Source organism: Delphinus delphis, chromosome 2, assembly GCF_949987515.2.
Source record: "Delphinus delphis chromosome 2, mDelDel1.2, whole genome shotgun sequence".
Classification (NCBI taxonomy): Eukaryota; Metazoa; Chordata; class Mammalia; order Artiodactyla; family Delphinidae; genus Delphinus; species Delphinus delphis.
The window spans coordinates 77,016,291-77,037,453 of NC_082684.1; the positions used below are offsets into that span (position 1 = coordinate 77,016,291).

General features: G+C 40.6%; 1 protein-coding gene across 1 annotated transcript; it reads left to right on the plus strand.

Annotated features, from left to right (window-relative positions):
* The first annotated feature begins 1,511 nt into the window (after positions 1 to 1,511).
* TTC5 (tetratricopeptide repeat domain 5) lies at positions 1,512 to 19,193 on the plus strand. Its single transcript, XM_060003536.1, has 10 exons — positions 1,512 to 1,573; positions 4,996 to 5,128; positions 6,055 to 6,266; positions 6,627 to 6,777; positions 7,961 to 8,052; positions 11,157 to 11,213; positions 11,802 to 11,948; positions 12,284 to 12,498; positions 15,595 to 15,739; positions 18,593 to 19,193. Exons 1-10 carry the CDS (start codon positions 1,523 to 1,525, stop codon positions 18,710 to 18,712), a joined length of 1,323 nt encoding a protein of 440 aa, XP_059859519.1. The 5' UTR covers positions 1,512 to 1,522; the 3' UTR covers positions 18,713 to 19,193.
* Positions 19,194 to 21,163: the final 1,970 nt, after the last annotated feature.

The following is a 21,163-nucleotide window of genomic DNA, read 5'->3' on the forward strand; positions in this document are numbered from 1 at the left end:
AACTCTGGTGGACTGTTACATGGTACTTAAAAAAAAGTTATTTAAGTGTTTAATACATTCATATGGTACGAATTCAAAAGGTACAAAAAAAATTCACAGAGTGAAAATTCTACCTTTCACCCCTATACCCCAACCACTCACTTCCCCTTTCTGGAAGCAATTACTGTTCCCAGTGTCTTGTGTCTCTTTCAGAGATAGTCTATGTGGAAGCAAATACTTTTTTATGTAAAAATTATGTTTGGGAACTTCCCTGGTAGCACAGAGGTTAAGAATCCACCTGTGTCCACCTGGGGACACAGGTTCGAGCCCTGGTCCGAGAAGATCCTACGTGCTGCGTAGCAACTAAGCCCCTGTGCCACAGCTACCGAGGCTGCGCTCTAGATCCCGTGAGCCACAACTACTGAGCCCATGTGTCTAGAGCCCATGCTCCACAACAAGAGAAGCCACCGCAATGAGAAGCCCGCACACCGCAACGAAGAGCAGCCCCCACTCACTGCAGCTAGAGAAACCCACGTGCAGCAATGAAGACCCAACGCAGCCAAAAATAAATAAATATATTTTTAAAAAATTTTTAATAAAAATTATGTTTGTTTTTGAATAGGTAATACATGTACATGATAAAACATTCAAAAGTGTACCCAGTGAAAAGAATGTTCTTTGCCTAGACAACCCTCAGTCCCCCTATTTCCCTCTCCAGAGACATTGTTTTTTTAAATACCCTTGGGGATAAAGCCTATCAATATATAAGCATTATTAGTGTACTAATACATATACTATTAGTGTATTAGTGATGGCTTTCTTTTTTTTTTTGTGGTACGCGGCCTCTCACTGTTGTGGCCTCTCCCGCTGCGGATCACAGGCTCTGGACGCGCAGGCTCAGTGGCCATGGCTCACGGGCCCAGCCGCTCCGTGGACCGGGGCACGAGCCCGTGTCTCCTGCATCGGCAGGTGGACTCTCAACCACTGCGCCACCAGGGAAGCCCGTGATGGCTTTCTTAATACCATCCCAAGTGCAGTAGATTTATTAGGATAGTGTGTTCAAACTCATAAAATTCCTCATGTATAGAAAATCACTGTAAGGCCTGGAAAACATTCAGACAAGTTACCTTACCATTGTACTACATTTCCTGTAAAATTTTAAACTTAACAACACAGGCATCCACTGTCTTAGCTTGTTTTCTTTTTTGGGGTATTATAATCTTGGTATAAATAAATAGGAAGATACGAAACAATAATATGTATACACTCAATCTGAGAATATTTTGTTTACAGGATTTGGAAAAGAAACAAGTTTATGAATTCGAAAGTGATTGCAGACCATTTCCTTTGAGCTATAGGCATTGGGTTAATTAGGTTTGGAGCGACGCCCTTCTTTGAAAACCAGCTCAAAACCAGCTTCTTTGAAAACTCAGGCGCGGTAAGCCTCCAGAGCTCTAGATGTCGCTGTGGCTCCATGGTGGGGACGGGTATGCGTCTCTGTGGTTATAAAGTTGGGGGCGGAGAAGCTAAGGGTGTCTGGGAAATGATGGCTGAGGAAGAGGAAGAAGTCAAGGAGATTTTGCCGAAATTGCAGGTGAAGCCATAGATTAAACTCGGTCTTACTCGGGAGGAAGTAGAGAGCCCAGTTTATGCAGTGCCTTCGAATTTCTTGACATATACCCGCCGCTGGTGTCTGTGTGGTTACTATAACAACTCCCGAAGGTGCAGCCACAGCTGGCTAGGGGAGGTCCCGGGCAGGGGACGGGCGCAGCCAGTTTGTTGGAACCGCCTGCTGCTGACCTGACTGCACTCAATTTCAGACCTGTTGGGAAGAGGATTTATTGCTAACTTTATTCCTGTACATTCTTGGGAATTTTTTGTCCCCTCAATTCACTCACAACAAATAGCATACACTTGTGTTTGGAAGATCTGCAGGAGCTGTTACCTATCGCATGTTGTGTTGATCCCCACAAAGACCAGTACGTTTCTGCTTTCAAATTGGCAGCGATCACAGTAGTGGCTTGCACCGCGTGTATTCTGGTTACTCCCCTTAGAACTTAACTGTTTTGATTTTTTGCACACTGTGCAATTCCAGTTTGGGGCCTGGGGCAGAAGTCTCCAGACTTCACCCAGTCCACAGTTGACTGTGGTGAGTGGGACAGTCTTTTGTACTTGGTAGGTAGGAGCTAACTAATTGCTTGGTTCTTTACCTTTCTTTTGATGACCGAAGATTTTTCTTAAACCTCAGAAACTGAGTTTTTTGTGTTCTAAGACAGCCTGAAATTTAAACATTAGGCTTATGACAGGCTTGTAACTTTCTTAAAGGCTTCTACTGCAAAAGTTTAAACATTGGTGAGATTTCTTTGTTTCCTGAGCAGATTAAAATAATAACGCTTTTTAGAGTGTGAGCTTTATTTCACATCCAGTTGACTTTGATTACTTTAATTTTTATTTATCTATTTTTTTTTGCGGTACTCGGGCCTCTCACTGCTGTGGCCTCTCCCGCTGCGGAGCAGAGGCTCCGGACGCGCAGGCCCAGTGGCCATAGCTCACGGGCCCAGCCGCTCCACGGCACGTGGGATCTTCCCGGTCTGGGGCACGAACCCGTGTCCCCCGCATCGGCAGGCGGACTCTCAACCACTGCGCCACCAGGGAAGCCCTAATTAATTTAATTTTATTCACTAGTGTGACTGACTGAAATCAGAGATTCTCAATCCTGGCTCCATATTACAAACGTTGTTTGTGTATGTATGTTTGTATATATGTAGAGAAAAACCTGAAAAGGTTAACTAAGCAGTGGTTATCTCTGAGGTTATTGGAATAATTATGAGGAATTTTTAACCTTTTCTATTTTACATGTACCTATTTGAATTTTAACAACTAATATATATTGATTTTTGCCATGAGAAAAAAGTTATTAAAAATGTTCACTCTAGGAAAACAAACCAACAACAAAATCAAACAATTTCTTGCATGTTTGCTATAACAACTAAAAACAAACAATAAGACCTTTTCTATAATTCTTAATATGTAGCTGTGCTGATTGCAGGATAAAAGGAAATGGGTTGTAGTATTTGCTGAGAGCTGTCTTTTCCTGCTTTGATTTGTGGTAGATGCCCTAAGCAGCTAGGTAGAGGATACCTGGGGTATCTTGGGGGTGAGTGGGGAAGGTGCAGGGATGGAATAGGAGAATGCAGTAGAGAGAGGAAAAGGATGGTGATGTTGCTATTCATAGGAATGGTGGTAAACTTTATTTCATTGTTACAGACATTTTAAGTTAGAAGGAATATATAAAACGATTTTTCTCAAAGTGTGTTTTACAGATCATTTTTATTAAAGTCATGCAGGGTGCTTGTTAAAATGCAGAATTTTGGGTTCTGCTAAAACCACTAACATCAGAATGTCTGTAGCTGGGTCCTGGAAATAATACACGCAACACAACTTGAAAAGCACTGCTGCAGAAAGTGATAGTCTAACTTCTTCATTCTGGGTAGGATTTTAAATTAAGTATAGTACATAAGTATTTGTTAGAGAAAGGGAGATTCATTGATTTATTTAATGAGAGCCTATCATGTCCCACACCCTCTGGTAGTGCTCAGGTATAGCTCTAAACTAAACTGATTAAGATACTCCCATCATGGAGCTTACATTCCAGTGGTGGAGATAGACAATGGATGATTAATGAATAGGCCACATAATTTCAAATAAGTACCATGAAGGAAGGTAAGAGTGTGATTTAACAGTGGGGCGGAGGAGGAAAGGGTTACTTTAGTTTGGGTAGTCAGGGAGAGCCTCTCTGAAAAATTGATATTTGAACTGAGATCTAAATAATGATGAGAAATGAGCCATGCAAAGGTCAGGAGAAAGAATGTCCAGGCAGAGGGAAAAGCTAAGGATTAGGCTTAGTGGATTTGAGGAACTAGATGAAAGCCAGTGTGGCTTGAGAATTGTAGGAGAGTGATAAGAAGTCTGTGTCAGGATGAATGGTGGGAGGTCAGATCTTACAGTCTTCTAGGCCGTGATAAGGAATTGGATTTTATTCTGTCTGCAGTGGGAAACTATCTGAGTGTTGTGACATGAGGTACATTTCTGTAAGGCCACTCCAGCTATAGTGAGGAGAATGGGAAAGAGTAGAAGCAGGATGACCAGTTAAGAAGCTATTGAAATGGTCCAGGCAAGTAATGAGGATAGTCATAGAGAGATGGAGACAGATGGACGGATTTGGGATGTGATGTGGAGGTGGTTGATAAGACTTGGTAGGATTAGATTATACCTTTCTGCTGCTGTTTTGTTTTAGGAAAAGACTAGATAATGGAAAAGCTTTGACTGGTGTCCCAGGAAGACTCAGGGATAGAGATATTTAAAAGAGGAAAGAGAACATTTACTTGGAAAGAATGCAAGAGAGCCAGAAGGTGACTTGACAAAAATAAAACAAACAAAAGCACAAGTGTTTAAAGACTCAAAACTCTGTAAAAAAATACCAAGGTTATCAAGCTTAAATTGGTCTGTTTGTTGTGGAAAACGACTCTTACTTGTTTGTCATGTTCACAGTGGTCATGTATTTTCAGACACCGACATAGGAATAATCAGGGGTAAGGTATTGTTTTTGTCAGGAAGTCCAGTTTTAAAAGGTAAATTTCGAAGTTTTACACTTTGGGGACCAGTACCAGAATAGGATGATCTTATTAACTTTGTTTTATCTCAAGTTGCAAAGCGTTTCCTCCCTCCTGGCTATGGTATGTGAAGTGCTTGGTCATTTTGGAAGCTCTGCTGGATCTGGGAGGAGAGAAGTATCATGATGGTGCAGACTGGCTTGGGACAGTGTGAGAGTGGGCTGGGCTACTTTCCTTCACGATCTGTGGTATTTTGATAGACCTGTCCACCTGCCTCTTGTGTCATTCTTAGGTAAGGTAGAGAATCAGCATTTCCAGGCCAAAAGCTGGTATGGCTCGCCAATCTCAAGTTTACTTGTCTGGTATTCTCTGCACTTAATGCTACCATTCTTATACTTCCTAGGAACTGGTGGATCGGCTCTATTCATTTCGAGAGTGCTATTTCGAGACACACAGTGTTGAGGATGCTGGGAGGAAGCAACAGGATGTGCGGGAGGAGATGGAGAAGACCCTGCAGCAGATGGAGGAAGTAGTGGGTATGAGTCCCAAAAGAACATGCCAACCCCTGGTCCCTCACTGAAATGTGATGGAGTTTTGCTCTCTCTGTAGACTCTTTGGTATCCTATTTGTGGCTGCCACAAGATGGTACAACAATATTTCTTCTAAAGGTGCCTGTGCAAGGATGGCAGCCTTTCAGCTCTCTAAACTCCATTTCCCAGTGCCATGAAATAAAAAAGAGCATGCTTGTTGCTTGATTACTATTGCAGTAATCTTCTTAACTGACCTTTCTGCCTCTAATTTCTTTTACTTCCAAATCAACTTAAATAATGACCATGGCCATTATGTTTCTAAATCCTTACTTCATGCATTTACTCTCATTCCTTGTCTGCCTCTCTGCTCAAGTATCTTCAAAGATTCCTACTTTTGACGGATTGAAGTCCAGACCTCTTCACTTGGTATTCAAGTCTCCATTGTCTGACTTTTTTTTTTTCCTACCCTTATCTCTGACTACCTACTTACAAAGGAACTTTTTGTTTCATTCAGGTTGAACCATCCATTCTCCCACGAACATGCCACATGTATTTCTGCCTGTTCGTTTACATCATTTTTCTCCCTGGAGTGTCTTGTCTTTTCTCCTTTTCACTTTGTAAAGTCCATTCATTGGGTGTATGCCATCTGCTCCTTGTCATTGTTTTTTTGATTTTCCATGGATATGCATTGTCCTCTCCACTAGATTGTAAGCCCCTCAAAGGTAGGGATAATGCTTTCTTTGGTACCCTGTTTTCTGACAGTACACTGCATGTGGTAGGTTTTCAATAAATGATTTGTTCATAAAGATTTTCTCAATTATTTCATTCCTAGAACTGGCATGGGGTTATTCCTTGAGAGAGTACTCTAGTCTTACCTGTAAGACTGCTGGGTTTCCACTTTCCTTTCCACTTTTCTTTTCCCTTCTTCCTAGGTTCTGTCCAGGGCAAGGCACAGGTTCTGATGCTAACTGGGAAGGCACTGAATGTGACTCCTAACTATAGCCCTAAGGCTGAGGAGCTTCTGTCAAAGGCTGTGAAGCTGGAGCCCAAGCTGGTGGAAGCCTGGAACCAGCTGGGTGAGGTGTACTGGAAAAAAGGGGATGTTGCAGCTGCCCACACCTGCTTCTCAGGAGCTCTCACCCATGTGAGCCACCCACTATGCCCTTGGAAAACACAGATGGGAAGGATGGGATTTCTTTGGTTCTGTGAGTTTCCCTAGATCATGAATACCAGAGTAGAATTGTACTGGAACTAGGAGAACAGAATCAGAAGTGGGGGAAACAGGGACAGGGGACTGAGAAAGGAAGAAGATGATTGGATCAGGTTCAGGGGTAGATGAGAAGTGAAGAAAAGTTAGTAACCAAGTTGGTCCTGTAAATGGGGGTCTAAGACACAGATGGCAGTAAGAATTAAGATGAAAAATTAAAATAAGATTGAGATAGAGTAGATCTGGAAAGGGGAACTAGAATCACAAAGGTTGAATATACGCCTTCTGCATTTGCAGTGCAAGAACAAAGTCTCCCTTCAAAACCTGTCAATGGTGCTTCGCCAACTGCGGACTGACTCTGGAGATGAACATTCTCGCCATGTCATGGACAGTGTCCGACAGGCTAAGTTGGCTGTGCAGATGGACATCCTTGATGGCCGCTCTTGGTGTGAGTGCTCTCAAAAGATCTCCGGCAAGTTTCTAGAGCAGTGGTTCTCAACTGTGGCTGCACACCAGAATCATCTGGAGCCCATCTATTGAGTCTGACTCCAATAAGTGTGAAGCCAGGGCATCTTTGCTTTGAAGAAACGCAAAAGATATTTTGATGAACCACTATTCTAGGAACTCTTGGACCTTTTCATCCAAGAGAGGAGGCTTATGTTTCCATATAAGCAAGGCAGGGCTTTTGTGCAGTCGGTTGTAGTTTCTCCTTTGTGTCCATGTTTGCCTCTTTATCCCAGTGGAATTTTGGGTATACTTGTAAGTTTAGTGTCATCAATGGTTTGTTTCAGACGTGGGGCCTTTCATATAGACTTTTGAGGGTAACCAAAATATTTATACTTTGAACTTGAGCTCTGAGATGATCCATCATTGAGTTTCTTAGTTTTTTTCTCTTCCCCCGCAACCCCCTTAGGTGGGACAGGATGGCTAGAGTGGGTTGGAGTTGGGTATTTCTCTTCCTTAGGTCAGTTACCCTCTGATAACTGATAGCAGGTTAGACTCTGGTTAATTAGTTTCTCCTGAGGGCAGGCCTTGTTAAGAATGGAGTGCTTGGGAGTTCCCTGGTAGGCTAGTGGTTAAGATCACAGGCTTTCATTGCCATGGCCTGGGTTCAATCCCTGATCGGGGAACTGAGATCCCATAAGCCATGTGATGTGGCCAAAAAAACCCACAAAAACAAGAAGAAGAAGAGAGTGTTCTGGCATATTTCAAAAAAATTTCCTTTGCCCCCTCCCTCTGCTGGAAATATGAGGATGTTCTTCTCCGATATTTGCTGTGGGAATCTGGTTGAGTTCCTGGAGGTAAATCTCACAATATTGTGGGGACTCCCTTGTGACTGGGACCCCTGGGCTTGTCCACACTGAGCCTCCAGAATTCATCAATTTCAGTTCAGGTTTTCCTACCCCAGCAGTGTTCCTGTGGTAGCTCATAAGTTTCTGCTCTGCTAAGCCATAACTCCCTGTATTCACGGGTCTCTCCAATTCTGGGGGCAGCAGTTTGCCCTGTGTTATCCCCTTTCTTATGCATCCAAGAAGAGTTGTGGATTTTTTAGTCTGTTCGGCCTTTTCCTTGTTAGGATTGAGTGGCGACTTCAAGCTCCTTACATGCGGAACCCTGTGTTTCTCTTTCAGATATTCTGGGGAATGCGTACCTTTCTCTTTACTTTAACACTGGCCAGAACCCTAAGATCTCCCAGCAAGCCCTCAGTGCCTATGCCCAAGCAGTAAGTATTTATGGTCACCCAGGCAAGATATATAGAGACAGCAGCAGAAACAAGAGTGTTGTTCAGTCTTCCTCGTGGCTTTTTAGCAAGACGCACGGGCGGTGTTCGCTGGCGTCCAGTGTGCGTAGTTTCGCAGACCTGGTTGTGCAAAGGTGATGTATCTCTTCCTATAACTTGAGTATTAGCAGCCACTTGCAGTGTGTGCCTCAGTGCTAGGTAGCTCCTTGAGCTGTTTGGATTTCGTACAGGCGTGCATAACCAAACCACAGAGCCCATGCCAACATGTTCATCTCTTTAATATGTTCTGTGTGAAAATAATGCTTGTTAATATTCGTGTACATTTTTAAAGAAAAATAAAAACTCTGATACTTAAGTATAAATTAAGCAGTATCCCCAGGTTCACCATTAGATAGTATGGCTCTGGACTTCCCACAGACTAAAATGGAAAACAGCATGTAGCCCATTCCATGTTGTAGCCTAGGGATTAATTCGCTGGAGCTCATGCTTTGCCTTAGCTTTCAGGCTATGTTTATATCTATCGATAGCCACTTGCAGGGGGATTTCCTTCAGGCCTTGAGTGCCTGACTGCTCGCTGTTACAAGGTTTACATTGACCTTTTGAGCACTTTTTATATAGGCTTCATATTCACTTTCTTTTGTTTTCTCTTGACTTGGAGACTTGCTTTTTAACTTACCATTATTTATTTTGCTCTGACTGGCAGAATAAGGAATATAGCTACCTTATATTCATGTTTGCAGTTTAGGAACTGTTCTTTTTTCACCATCCCACAGGAACTTTATTTTTCACAGAGCTGAAGTGCAAAACATAGATAACCATTTTTAATAAGCACAGTCAAATTTTTAACCACAAGACGTCTACAAGAATTATAGCTTTAAAAAATACAACCAATTTTTATATTTCAAAAATAGCTCAACTCAGATTAATTTCTTAAAAAGTACACTTCTCATACTATTTGTTTGGCATTACCCCAGTTGAACTCTGATGCAGCCATAATCGGGAGCTGTGGGCACACAGTCGTGCTCTTGCCCTCACTGCTGTACCGATGAGTGCAGCTCAACTGGTAGGACTCACACTCATGACAGAGAAGTGTGCAGTAATAAAATGGCATTTTAAGAAATGACAGATATGACTTGCTCACACACTATGCTTCTCACTGTAGTCTTAATGGTGGCATTTAACTCAACCTGTATAGCCAGTGGGGTTGTTCTTTTTTTCAATCAGGGAAATTTTCAGGCTGAGGAATTATATTTTACTCTAATTTCTTAATCTGGTAAACGTTTACATTTTAAAGCATGATGTACTACCTTAAAAGTTTATGTTTGGCTTCTGCTAAACAGTTGCTTTGAATTCTTAATTTCTTCATCAGTCCTGCATTTTTAAACATAGTTGAACCAACCATTTAAACAATTTAATTCATGTTGTTTGTGCTTTTGCAGTGTGCCAGGCAATGAATAGAATTAAAAAAATAAAGTGATCATAGCCATGAACATCACCAGCAGTTTCTTCATAACATATTTGTCTGCACTGTCATGTGGTTTCTGGCCCTGTATTGAAATTGGAGAATCAGAATTTGGCTTTCACTGTGTGTTTTAAGGGAGCTTGGATGTAGATGTTTGTATCTGGAGCCAGGCTTATGGGCAGAGGAAATGCATTAAATTGACATCATTTCTTTCCTAGGCTTTCCTCATTTATACCAGCATCTTATTGATTAAAATAAATTTTTTATCAGTTTTTTTTTTTTCTTTTCTTTTTTTTTAGTATTGTAGTTTTTACTGGAAAAAATTCACATGTAAGTGGATCTATGCAGTTCAAACCTGTGTTGGTCCAGGGTTTTTTTTCTTTCATCTTTATTGGAATATATCTGCTTTACAATGTTGTATTAGTTTCTGCTATACAACAGAATGAATCAGCTATATGTATACATATATCCCCATGTCCCCTCCCTCTTGAGCCTCTCTCCCACCCTCCCTATCCCACCCCTCTAGGTGGTCACAAAGCACTGAGCTGATCTCCCTGTGCTATGCAGCTGCTTCCCGCTAGCCATCCATTTTACGTTTGGTAGTGTATATATGTCCACGCCACTCTCTCACTTCATCCCAGCTTCCCTTCCCCGCCCTGTGTCCTCAAGTCCATTCTCTACGTCTCCATCTTTATTCCTGCCCTGCCACTAGGTTCATACCAGTTTTTTAGATCCCACATATATGCATTAGCGTAGGGTATTTGTTTTTCTCTTTCTGACTTACTTCACTCTGTATGACAGACTTATTTATTTATTTATTTGGTTGCGCCAGGTCCTAACTGCAGCTCGTGGGCTCCTTAGTTGCAGCATGTGAACTCTTAGTTGCAGCATGCATGTGGATTTAGTTCCCTGACCAGGGATTGAACCTGGGCCCCCTGCATTGGGAGCACAGAGTCTTAACCACTGAGCCACCGGGGAAGTCCCTTTATCAGATGTTAATCACATATTTCTTCTATTTTTATACTATTGCATGGATAAATTATAATCATATTTTAAAGTTTCATGCAAATACGAAACCCTTTCATCCTTGAGGTTTCAGGGATTGAGTAGTATGTGCCACACAAGCAGTTACTGTATAACAGTGTGGGTATAGGAAACTTTTTTTTTTTTAATTTATTTTATTTTTGGGTCTTTGTTGCCACGTGTGGGTTTTTCTCTAGTTATAGCAAGCGGGGGCTACTCTTCGTTGTGGTGCGCAGGCTTCTCATTGTGGTGCCCTCTCTTGTTGCGGAGCACGGGCTCTCGGTGCACGGGCTCCAGTAGTTGTGGCACGTGGGCTCAACAGTTGTGGCTCGCGGGCTCTAGAGTGCAGGCTCTGTAGTTGTGGTGCATGGGTTTAGTTGCTCCGTGGCATGTGGTATCTTCCCGGACCAGGGATCGAACGCATGTTCCCTGCATTGGCAGGCGGATTCTTAACCACTGCGCCACCAGGGAAGCCCTCGGAAACATTTTGACAAGCAAGAAACTTAAATTTTTCCAGGGTAAGGAGTTTTAAGACATGCTGTGCATGGCCATCCTTAAGACTGCGACAAGAGCCACTGATGATCTTTTTATCCCACTATAGGAGAAGGTTGACAGGACAGCTTCCAGCAATCCTGATCTTCATTTGAACAGGGCAACGGTAAAAAAAAAAAAAAAATCATTTGTGTGGGGGAGTGGTCATCTGAAGGTAAAATACATAAGATATCTAGGTCTTAGCCTGTGAGGATGACTGAGTATTCACAGGGACAAGGTTGGGTACAAACTGTGAGAGGAAAGCCAAATTATTTCTGGGAAAAGCTAGCTTAGTTTGAGTAAAGTATCTGGAGGGAAAGGAAAAGGGGCTGAGTTGGTGGGAGGGTAAATAGAGGATGGGGGACACAGTTCAGAAGACTTTCCTGAAGTGTTCATTGTAAACTGTTAAAAATAAAAATAGAATCACCCAATATATACAACTTAACTGTTGTAGAGTTTGGAAGTTAGCTTCTTTGAAATGATTCCATCTTTGGGGTTGTGATCACCTTGGCCAGGATGTAAGGTGTTTACTGGCTCTTCAGGCTGTTCATCTGTAGAAGAGGAAGACAGCTGGGAAGGAAAACAGTTTATTTCTCTAGATTCCTAGCCCACTGTGCTATTACTAATCTCTCCCCAGCCCCTCCCCCCACCCCACGGATAGTTTGTGTTGAACACACTTAATAATTGGGAGGTTTTTTGGTTACTTCTTGTGCAGTTACATAAATACGAAGAGAATTATGGGGAGGCCCTGGAAGGCTTTTCTCGGGCTGCAGCACTGGACCCTGCCTGGCCAGAGCCCCAGCAGCGAGAGCAGCAACTCCTGGATTTCCTGAATAGATTAACCAGCCTCCTTGAGAGCAAGGTAGAGATGTCTAAATGCTGAATTCTGCTTTTTTATTCTGCTGTAGGCCAATAAAATAAGAATAAAGTAGGCCTCGTAGTAGTGACCCTATAGAAGTGGGTAGGTGGGAGGGGAGGACTAGACTCTCAAGGAGAGTGACTAGTTCCCAGCTTCTTTTTTTAACGTCCTTATTGGAGTACAATTGTTTTACAATAGTGTGTTAGTTTCTGCTTTATAACAAAGTGAATCAGCTATACATATACATATATGCCCATATCTCTTCCCTCTTGCGTCTCCCTCCCTCCCACCCTCCCCATCAGTTCCCAGCTTCTTACCTATTTCCTTTTCCTTTGCAGGGGAAGGTGAAGACCAGAAAGTTACAGAGCATGCTGGGAAGCTTGCGCCCAGCCCATCTAGGCCCTTGTGGAGATGGGCACTATCAGTCAGCCTCTGGGCAGAAGGTGACCCTGGAGCGCAAGCCCCTGAGTGCTCTGCAGCCTGGTGTAAATAGTGGAGCTGTGGTCCTGGGAAAGGTGGTGTTCAGCCTTACTACGGAGGAGAAAGTCCCCTTGTGAGTTTCTGTTGCCTTTTCTCTTTTTCATCCTTTTAAACTAGTTGCTCTTATTTCCTGGCCTTTCTCTAAAAGTTGAGGACATTGTTCGTGGTCAGAGATTAGTGAGTTCTGCTTCCCTTCTGTGACTGTCTTCCCTTCTGTGAGCAAGTATTGTTTAGGTGATATCTAACAATCTCTATAGATTCTGTCACCGTCCATTTTTTCCCTGAGCTTGGTGTTCTGTGGACTCCTATATTCGAAGCTGAAATTTGACAGCTACTTTTTTTTTATGAGACAGATGGAAACCTTAAAATTCTCCTACCTCTTTGTGTTTTCATGATCATAGAGGCACGAAGAGGAAGAATTCTAAGTCCTGTTTGGACTTAGGTATGCCTAAGCAGTTCTGGAAGGTGAGCTTTGAGTTTGAATTTATGGCCTGATGGAGAGATTCTCTCAGATGTTATTCAACAAATATTCATTGAGCATCTGCTATGTGTGTTGTAGGGAGTTAAAAAAAAAAAGTAACACACCCAAATGAAGGGTGCTTATAGTCTAGCAGAGGAAATGAGTTAAAAATATTCATTTAGAAAATTTTTAACTCTTGAAAAATGAGGGTTTGATCAGTATCATCATTCCTTGGTCCTTCACTCACTTCCCAATCCCTGGTTGACCAGTTTCCTTTTCCTGTTTTCTACTGAATTTTTTTTTGTTTCTGGGATCACCAGTGTTTGATCCAGTAGCTTCTACTGGAAGCATTCTGATTTCTCTGTCACTGTTTCCTTTCATATCCCTTCTGCTCCATTCAAACTAAAATATAACTCCCATTGTATGCCTGATATTCCTCCATGGCATTTTCATGGTATATGAATTTGAACAATTGAAGAGCAAGAAGATAGTTGAGAAAAGTGTAGTTACTAGAGCAGACCCTAGAGTTAAGAGGAATGAGAAAGAAATATAGACAAAGGTAGGGTTTTAGGGGCCCTTGAGAACAAATATTTTGCTGCTCCTCTTTTTATGTGCAATTTCTAAGTGTTAAGGTCTAGGCGGACTCTGCTTTTGTTCCTTTCCTCTTTTCTGTCTATGTCAGGATGGCAAATAGATGCCAACTTTGATCACTTGGCAGTGGCTGCATGATTTACTGTAAAGAAGGATTCTGAGGCTTTGACTGGTTTCACCAGGAGAATGCTGTGCTTGATTTGCAGTGTTTGCTGTGAATTTGGGTGTGCCAAGTGATGGCATGAGCATCGATTCTTCACCATCTCACTTATAGGTCATCTCATTTGGTGACGTCATACAAACCCAAGTCTTTGGCTGCCTCTTCTATGCTCACAGGTCTAGCTCCAGCCCAGGGCTCATTTCCAACTTTTGGATTCCTTTATCTAGCTGCCTCTGGGCTATAATAAGAAACCTCTAACTCAGTATGTTCAGAATTACTCACCTCATCTTTCTCTGGCAACCTGTTTGTCCTCCCTGAATTCCTTTTCAATCAATGGTGCCACCTCTACTCAGTCACTTAATTAAGACTTTTGGAAGTTGTTCTAGACTTCTCCATTCTCTTGCTTTGAGGCAATCACCAAGTCCAATAGATATACCTTTTAGTCCCTACTTTCCTGTCTTTACTAATTTAATAAAGCCTCTTAACACATCAACAGACAAGTCTCCCTGTTCCCTGTTTTTCCTCCAGTGTTCCACAGTACAGAGAAATATTTCCCAGATGCAGATCTGACCCTTGCTATTTCTTGTTTAAAATCTCTTACTGGTACTGTGTAGCTTTTAGGATGAAGTTTTAACTCTTTAGCTTAACACCCAAAACGCTTTATGATTTTCTCCCTGCCTCCCCGTGTCCATTATCTTCGTCACTTTAACGCTTGTACCTTTTGTCCCAACCTTGGGATTATTTTGTAGGTTTCAGAACAGCTATTTTCATGCCTCTGTGTTTTTACACACAGTTACTATGCCTGGATAATCTTCTTGCTGCTTCTTGATATAGATAACATTTTTCCCCCAACATTTTATTATAAAAATTCTCAAACATACAGCGAAATTGAAAGAATCTTACAGTGAACATTTGTGTACCTATAGTCTACTATTAATATTTTATTATACTTAGTTTATCACCGATCTATTTAGTCCCCTATTCATCTGTTGGTCTCTCTTATTCTTGGTCCATTTCAAAGTAAATTGCAGACATTAGTGTACTTTCCTCTAAATACTTCAGCATGCAGTCATTAAGTACAGTTCAATATTTGTTCATAATTTTATTCTTTTTATGTAAAATTTACATACAATGAAATGTACAGATCTTAGTGCATATTTCCTAAGTTTTGACAAATGCATGCACCCATATAACCTAAACACCTATAGAGAACATTACCACCACCTCAGAAGTTCTCTTATGTTCCTTCCCAGTCAAGCCATATCCCCTTCCCTTAGAGATTTTTTATTTCCACTGAGGATTAGTTCTCCTGTTTTAATCCAGGTAGTTTTTCATTCTTTAAGATTCAGTTTGAGGGTCTCCTCTTCACAGAAACCTTCCTGGCTTTCCATTGATTTAGACATTTCTCCTCTGGGCTCCCACAGCCCAACCTTTGGCTTCACTGAATTCATCACAAGCAAAAAGCTATTCTGGCACCTATTGCAGTTGTACTGTCAGTGATGGTCTAATTGTCTGGCACCCACTAGACTAATAAGCTCGCTCACAGTGCCTGACACATGATAGGTATTCAGTGAAAGTTTGTGGAATTAAATTAAATTGACAGTAATGGTTAGCGAGTTTGATGAAGGTTGTGATAGTTAAATTGATAGAGCAGAAATACTGTTCCGCTGCAACATTTCGAACTAGTTCATTTTTTTTTTTTAACATCTTTATTGGGGTACAATTGCTTTCGAACTAGTTCATTATTAATATTTGTTGAATGTGTCCCAAGTTCTTAGAAAAGTGACAGATTGATGAGTCTTGTGCATGTTCTCTAAAGATACATATCTAAGACAAATGAGCCCTCAGATGTACATAGTGAATGATAGTACCTGTCATAGGAGTTCTAAATAAGTAACTAAGAAAGCTTTTTTTTTTTTTTTCTCTCTTCTCTCTCTTAACCCATCTTAACCTGGCAGTACATTTGGCCTGGTAGATTCAGATGGACCTTGCTGTGCAGTGATGGTATATAATATGGTGCAGAGCTGGGGAGTGCTCATTGGGGACTCTGTAGCCATCCCTGAGCCTAACCTTCGGCTTCACCGAATTCAGCACAAGGGAAAGGTGAGTGATGGCTAGGATTCTTTCTCACCTCATAGGCTCTCAGAGTGGGGCACGTTTACCTCTTCTAAAAAATATACATAAAATAATGCATATATATGTGTGTGTGTGTTGTATGATATCCTATATTTACACACGGATATGTGATTTATTTTTTACTAATAGTTTTACTTTTCTTTACTAAAAAACTACTAGTAAACAAAAAGAATTTAAAAAATGGACTGAACAGAGAAAGACAAATACATATGATATCACTTACATGTGAAATCTTAAAAAGCCGAACTGTGAAAACAGAGAGTAGAATGGTGATTATCCTGGGATGGTGGAATTGGGGAGATGTTGTTTAAAGGTATAAACTTGCAACCAGTAGGTAAATAAGTCCTGGAGATCTAATGCACAGCATAGTGATTATAGACAACAATATGGTATTATAAACTTCAGAGTTGCCAAGAGACTAGATCTTAATTGTTCCCACCATAAAAATGAAATGATAATTATGTGATGTGATAGAGATGTTAGCTAATGTAATGGTGGTAATCATATTGCAATATATAAATATATCAAATTAACATGTTGATTAATACCTTAAACTTACATAATGTTATATGCCAATTATTTCAATAAAAATAAATTTTAAAAAATGGACTAAAATATTGTCAGTCAGATGTTATTACTGTTAACAGTTTGGTATGTAAACCTCCAGTCTTTTCATAAATTTATGTACACATTTGTATGTATATTTTTAATTATGAGTGGAGTATTATATGCAAATGTTTGTGAACATTTCCTGTGGTTTTCCATATTCTGCAACATTGTTTTGAATTAACACATAGAGGTGGTGATGAAGATGATGATGATAGTTAAAATTTACTGACTGCTAGACACTGTGCAAAGAGTTTTATGGCCTGCATTGGATCATTTAATCCTTACAAAACTCTACAAGAGCAGATATTTAACCGCTTTTTCCCCATTTAGATTAAGGGTCAGTCAGCAAACTCTGGCTGGTTGACCAATTCTGGCTCACTGCCTGTTTTTGTATGGCTTGTGAGCCAAGAATGGTTTTTATATTTTTTAATGAAAACAATTGAAAGAATAATAATAATTTGTGATACATGAAAATTACAGGAAATTAAAATTTCAGTGTTTGTAATTAAATTTTTTTGAAACAAAGTATACCCATTTGTTTACTGTTGTCTGTGGCTGCTTTTCTGCTAGTGTCAGAGATGAATAGTTCTGTGACAGAGACTATATGACCCACAAAGCCTGAAATATTTATTATTTGACTCTTTACAGAAAAAATTTGCTGACCCCAGATCTAGATTATTAATAATTGTTCCTTACTATAAAAGTACCTTAGTAAATATTTTAATATCTGTGCATATCCATGATTATTAAATAAATTTAATTAATTCATTAAAGAAATTAAGTGAATTTCTAAGGTAGAATCCTGGCTCCAAAGGGTATGCAGAATTCTAAGACTGTGGTTTTTTTTTTTTTGGCTGCGTTGGGTCTTTGTTGCTGCGCGCAGGCTTTCTCTAGTTGTGGCAAGCGGGGGCTGCTCTTCGTTGCGGTGCACGGGCTTCTCATTGCTGTGGCTTCTCGTTGCAGAGCACTGGCTCTAGGCACGCGGGCTTCAGTAGTTGCGGTGTGTGGACTCAGTAGTTGCAGTGCGCAGGGCTAGGCCTGCAGGCTTCAGTAGTAGTTGTGGTGCGTGGGCTCAGTAGTTGCAGTGCGTGGGCTCTAGGGCTCACGGGCTTCAGTAGTTGTGGCACATGGGCTTAGTTGCTCCGCGGCATGTGGTATCTTCCCAGACCAGGGATCGAACCCTTGTCCCCTGCATTGGCAGGTGGATTCTTAACCACTGCGCCACCAGGGAAGTCCCTCTAAGACTTTTGATACATATTGCCAAACTATTTTTTGGAAGGTTGTACCAGTTAATATCAACCGTGGATGTCAGTAATTGTTTTTCTATGGTTTTCTTTGCAACTCTGTATAGAAACCTTTGAAAAATTATTTGCTGATTTTACATGAAAAGTATAGCATCAATATTGTTTGGCTTTGGTTTCTTGATTATTGGTGAGGTTGAAAATTTTATCATATGTTTATTGACTATAATTCTTTTATAAATTGCTTTTTTTTGGTCACTTGCCCATGTTCCTGTTAGGATGTTTTAAAAATTGATTTACGAAAACTGTTTAATTCACTTCTTTATTTTGACTCAAAAGAACCTCCTTTATACTCCAAGTGGAACAGTATTTTTTGGATAAAGATCTTTTAACAACACATTTTGCAACTTAATGTACATTTGAACTGATAAATTGAGCTGATGTTTTCCGTTATTAGGAGAATGTTTAAACCTACATTTTGTTAATTCCTCCTGATATTAAAGGAGAAGTAAGTCTAATTTATATTAGGCAGATTAATTTATAACTTTACAAACACTTGATCTAAGAGTTTCTCAGACTTTCTATTGGCTCTGGCTTGGCTGCTGTGTGTATTTAGTTATAATTTATGATAAACACTGTGGGAAGGGAAGATTCTGTAGAGCTGGTGGGACCGTTTTGTTGGGCAGTGCCAGGATCCTGTTCTTTTTGAATCAGAATTGTCCCATTCTTGTAATGACAGTTACTGGCACTCTACCTGTCCCAGATTTTCCTTCTGAAGATTGAAAACTTTGGGAAAATTACATCCCCTATGTTAGTTCAGCTTTGTTTAATGTGAGATGGAGGTAAGGGGTATATCTGCTGCGGGAGGTAGAAAGGAGGGGGTGAGAAAGCCACAGGTGGTGTATCCCTGTGCTGGAGTTTCTTCCATCTTAGGATCTGTAATGAGCCTCTGTATATTTGTCTTTTCCAGGACTATTCCTTTTCCAGTGTTCGTGTGGAGACGCCCCTCCTGCTGGTGGTGAATGGGAAGCCTCAGGGCTCCAGCAGCCAGGCGGCTGCCACAGTGGCATCGAGGCCACAGTGTGAATGACCTTCCTTGGATGGCATGCTAAAGAGGGAGTAGAGGCGAGGAGAAAAGCTCAAGGGCACTTGGCAACTGTACCAGCCAGATCCAGTGACGCAACTGGAATTGGGGGGACGTTTTAGATGACAACTTTCCTTTCCTCTGCCCTGTAAGACACTTTGTGTCTTCTTTCTTTCCTGTTGTGTTCCAGCTCTCTCTGGGGCCACACATGTCCCTGGTATATCTCCTGCCTCTTCCATTGCTCTTCTATGTTTTAGGCAAAGAGCATGGAGTTGGTAGAAGTGTTGGGACCTTGTCATGGGACAGAATTCCCAAGGTTCCTGTTCTTGCCTCCTTCCTAAGCCTCATGTGTATATATCATTTCAGTATTTATTGCTAAGGGAGGGGGTTTAATTTTTTTAGTGACTTAGTTTTTGAGCAGTTTTTATTTTTAAAATTTAGGTGCTTCCCCTTCTTTGGGGCTGGAACAGAATTAAATTTGTTTGGAAAAAAAATACTGTGCAGTTTGGCCTGCTTCATTCTCTCTAGGCTTGAATTCTTGGTTTTAGGATCACTTCAATCCATTAGAGTAATACCCCCTTCCCCGCTTTTTTCTTTAAGCAAAATAGTTTACTTCTCTCTCAGTTAAAAGAAATCGGGCAATAGGCAGCCCGGGGCAGGAATGGCAGTTCCACAAAGTTGTTGGGAACCAGCTTCCTTCCACTTCCCCATTCTGTCATCCTTAGGAGTGGCCCTTATCATAGTCCAACATGACAGCAGTACTATTCTAATAGTGTTACTAGGGTGAAAGACCAGAGAGAGCTAGATATTCAGTTCCTTTAGGTTCTAGTGATACATTTTATAACAGTTTCTTTTAATATCCTTGTGGAAAAATAGGGAAATATGAGGGAGGATTATTAACCAACTGAATGGTTATAACCAGAGAGTGCACTAATGGATACAGATTAATTTGGAAGACTTCTAGTGATGTTTGTGTTTTAAGAAGTCCTTCCCTATCCTGAAGTCATCAAGACATATCCCCTCTGTTGATTTATGAATTTTTATCATTTTGTCCTTTTCTTTCATTATGACCTTTCCTTGTGTTACGATGTAGGTATATAATTTTTTTTCTTAATGAGTAATTAATTGCCCCAGCACCTTTTATTAAAGATCTATCCTTTGCCCACTGATCTTTAAAGCCCAATCTGTCTTAAACCAACTTTTTATATATAGTATATAGGTCTGTTTCTGAGCTTTCTCTTCTGATCTATTCTGATCTATTTGTCTATTTCTATTCCAATACCATATTGTCTTCTCATTTTATAAAAAGTCAGTATCCAATCAGAATAACAATGGGCCATGTTGTTCTTAACCAGTGGCCCATTTACATTTTAGAATCCGTAAATTTTCGTGAAAAACTCCTCTGGGTTTTGCTTGGGGTTGCATTGAATTTATAGATCAATTTAGGAAGAACAGACATGTTTATAACATTGAATCTTCTTATTCATGATTTTCTTCATTTACTTAAGTCTTCAATATATTTCAATATAATTGTATACTTTTTCTGGAAAAGTCCTATATATCTTTTATTAGATTTATTCCTAGATACTTCGTAGTTTTCTATGCTATTGTAAACAGTATAATTTTAAAAATTACATTTGCTAACTGTGCTTGGGAATAGATATAAATTGACTTTATATATTTTATAGCTGTCACCTGTTTAGAACTCTCTCATTCTAATAATTTGTTGATTCCTTTTGGTTTTCTGTGTATAAATAACAACTTTTTTGTGTCTTCCTTTCCAGTCCTTTTACCTTTTATTTTCTTTGTTTTCTGCAGTAGTTAGGATCTCTAGTATGCTGAATACAAGTGATGATTGCAGGCATCCTTGTCTTGTTCTTATACTTAAAGGAAATATTTTCAGAATTTCAGTATTAAATAAGATGTTTGTTATATAGTTTTTACATATGCCTGATCTTAGATTTCAAGCCTATTTGGGTTTTTATGATGAAAAGGTATTACATTTTATCTAATGCTTTTTCTGCATTTATTGAGATGGCAGATGACCTTTTTTTTCTTTTAATCTGTTAGTGTGGTGGATTAGAGTACTCAGCTTTTTTTTTTTTTTTTAACGGTACGCGGGCCTCTCACTGTTTTGGCCTCTCCCGTTGCGGAGCACAGGCTCCGGACGCGCAGGCTTAGCGGCCATGGCTCACGGGCCTAGCCGCTCCGCGGCATGTGGGATCTTCCCGGACCGGGGCACAAACCCATATCCCCTGCATCGGCAGGCGGATTCTCAACCACTGCACCACCAGGGAAGCCCGAGTACTCAGCTTTTGATTAATAAATCAAACTTGCATTCTTGGTACAAAACTTACTTGGTCAGGATATGTATTTTTTTTTATATTGCTGGATTTACTTGTGTAATATTTAAGATTTTATATCTGTGGGTCACAAGTGATATTAGTTTATGAGTCT

What these genes read in the sequence shown, in the direction of transcription:
- TTC5 (XM_060003536.1), top strand. Translation starts at nt 1,523, where the DNA reads ATGATGGCTGAGGAAGAGGAAGAAGTCAAGGAGATTTTGCCGAAATTG. An exon ending in TCTCAGGAGCTCTCACCCAT is followed by an intron (nt 6,267 to 6,626) that starts GTGAGCCACCCA and finishes CTGCATTTGCAG; the next exon opens with TGCAAGAACAAAGTCTCCCT. An exon ending in ACGGAGGAGAAAGTCCCCTT is followed by an intron (nt 12,499 to 15,594) that starts GTGAGTTTCTGT and finishes TTAACCTGGCAG; the next exon opens with TACATTTGGCCTGGTAGATT.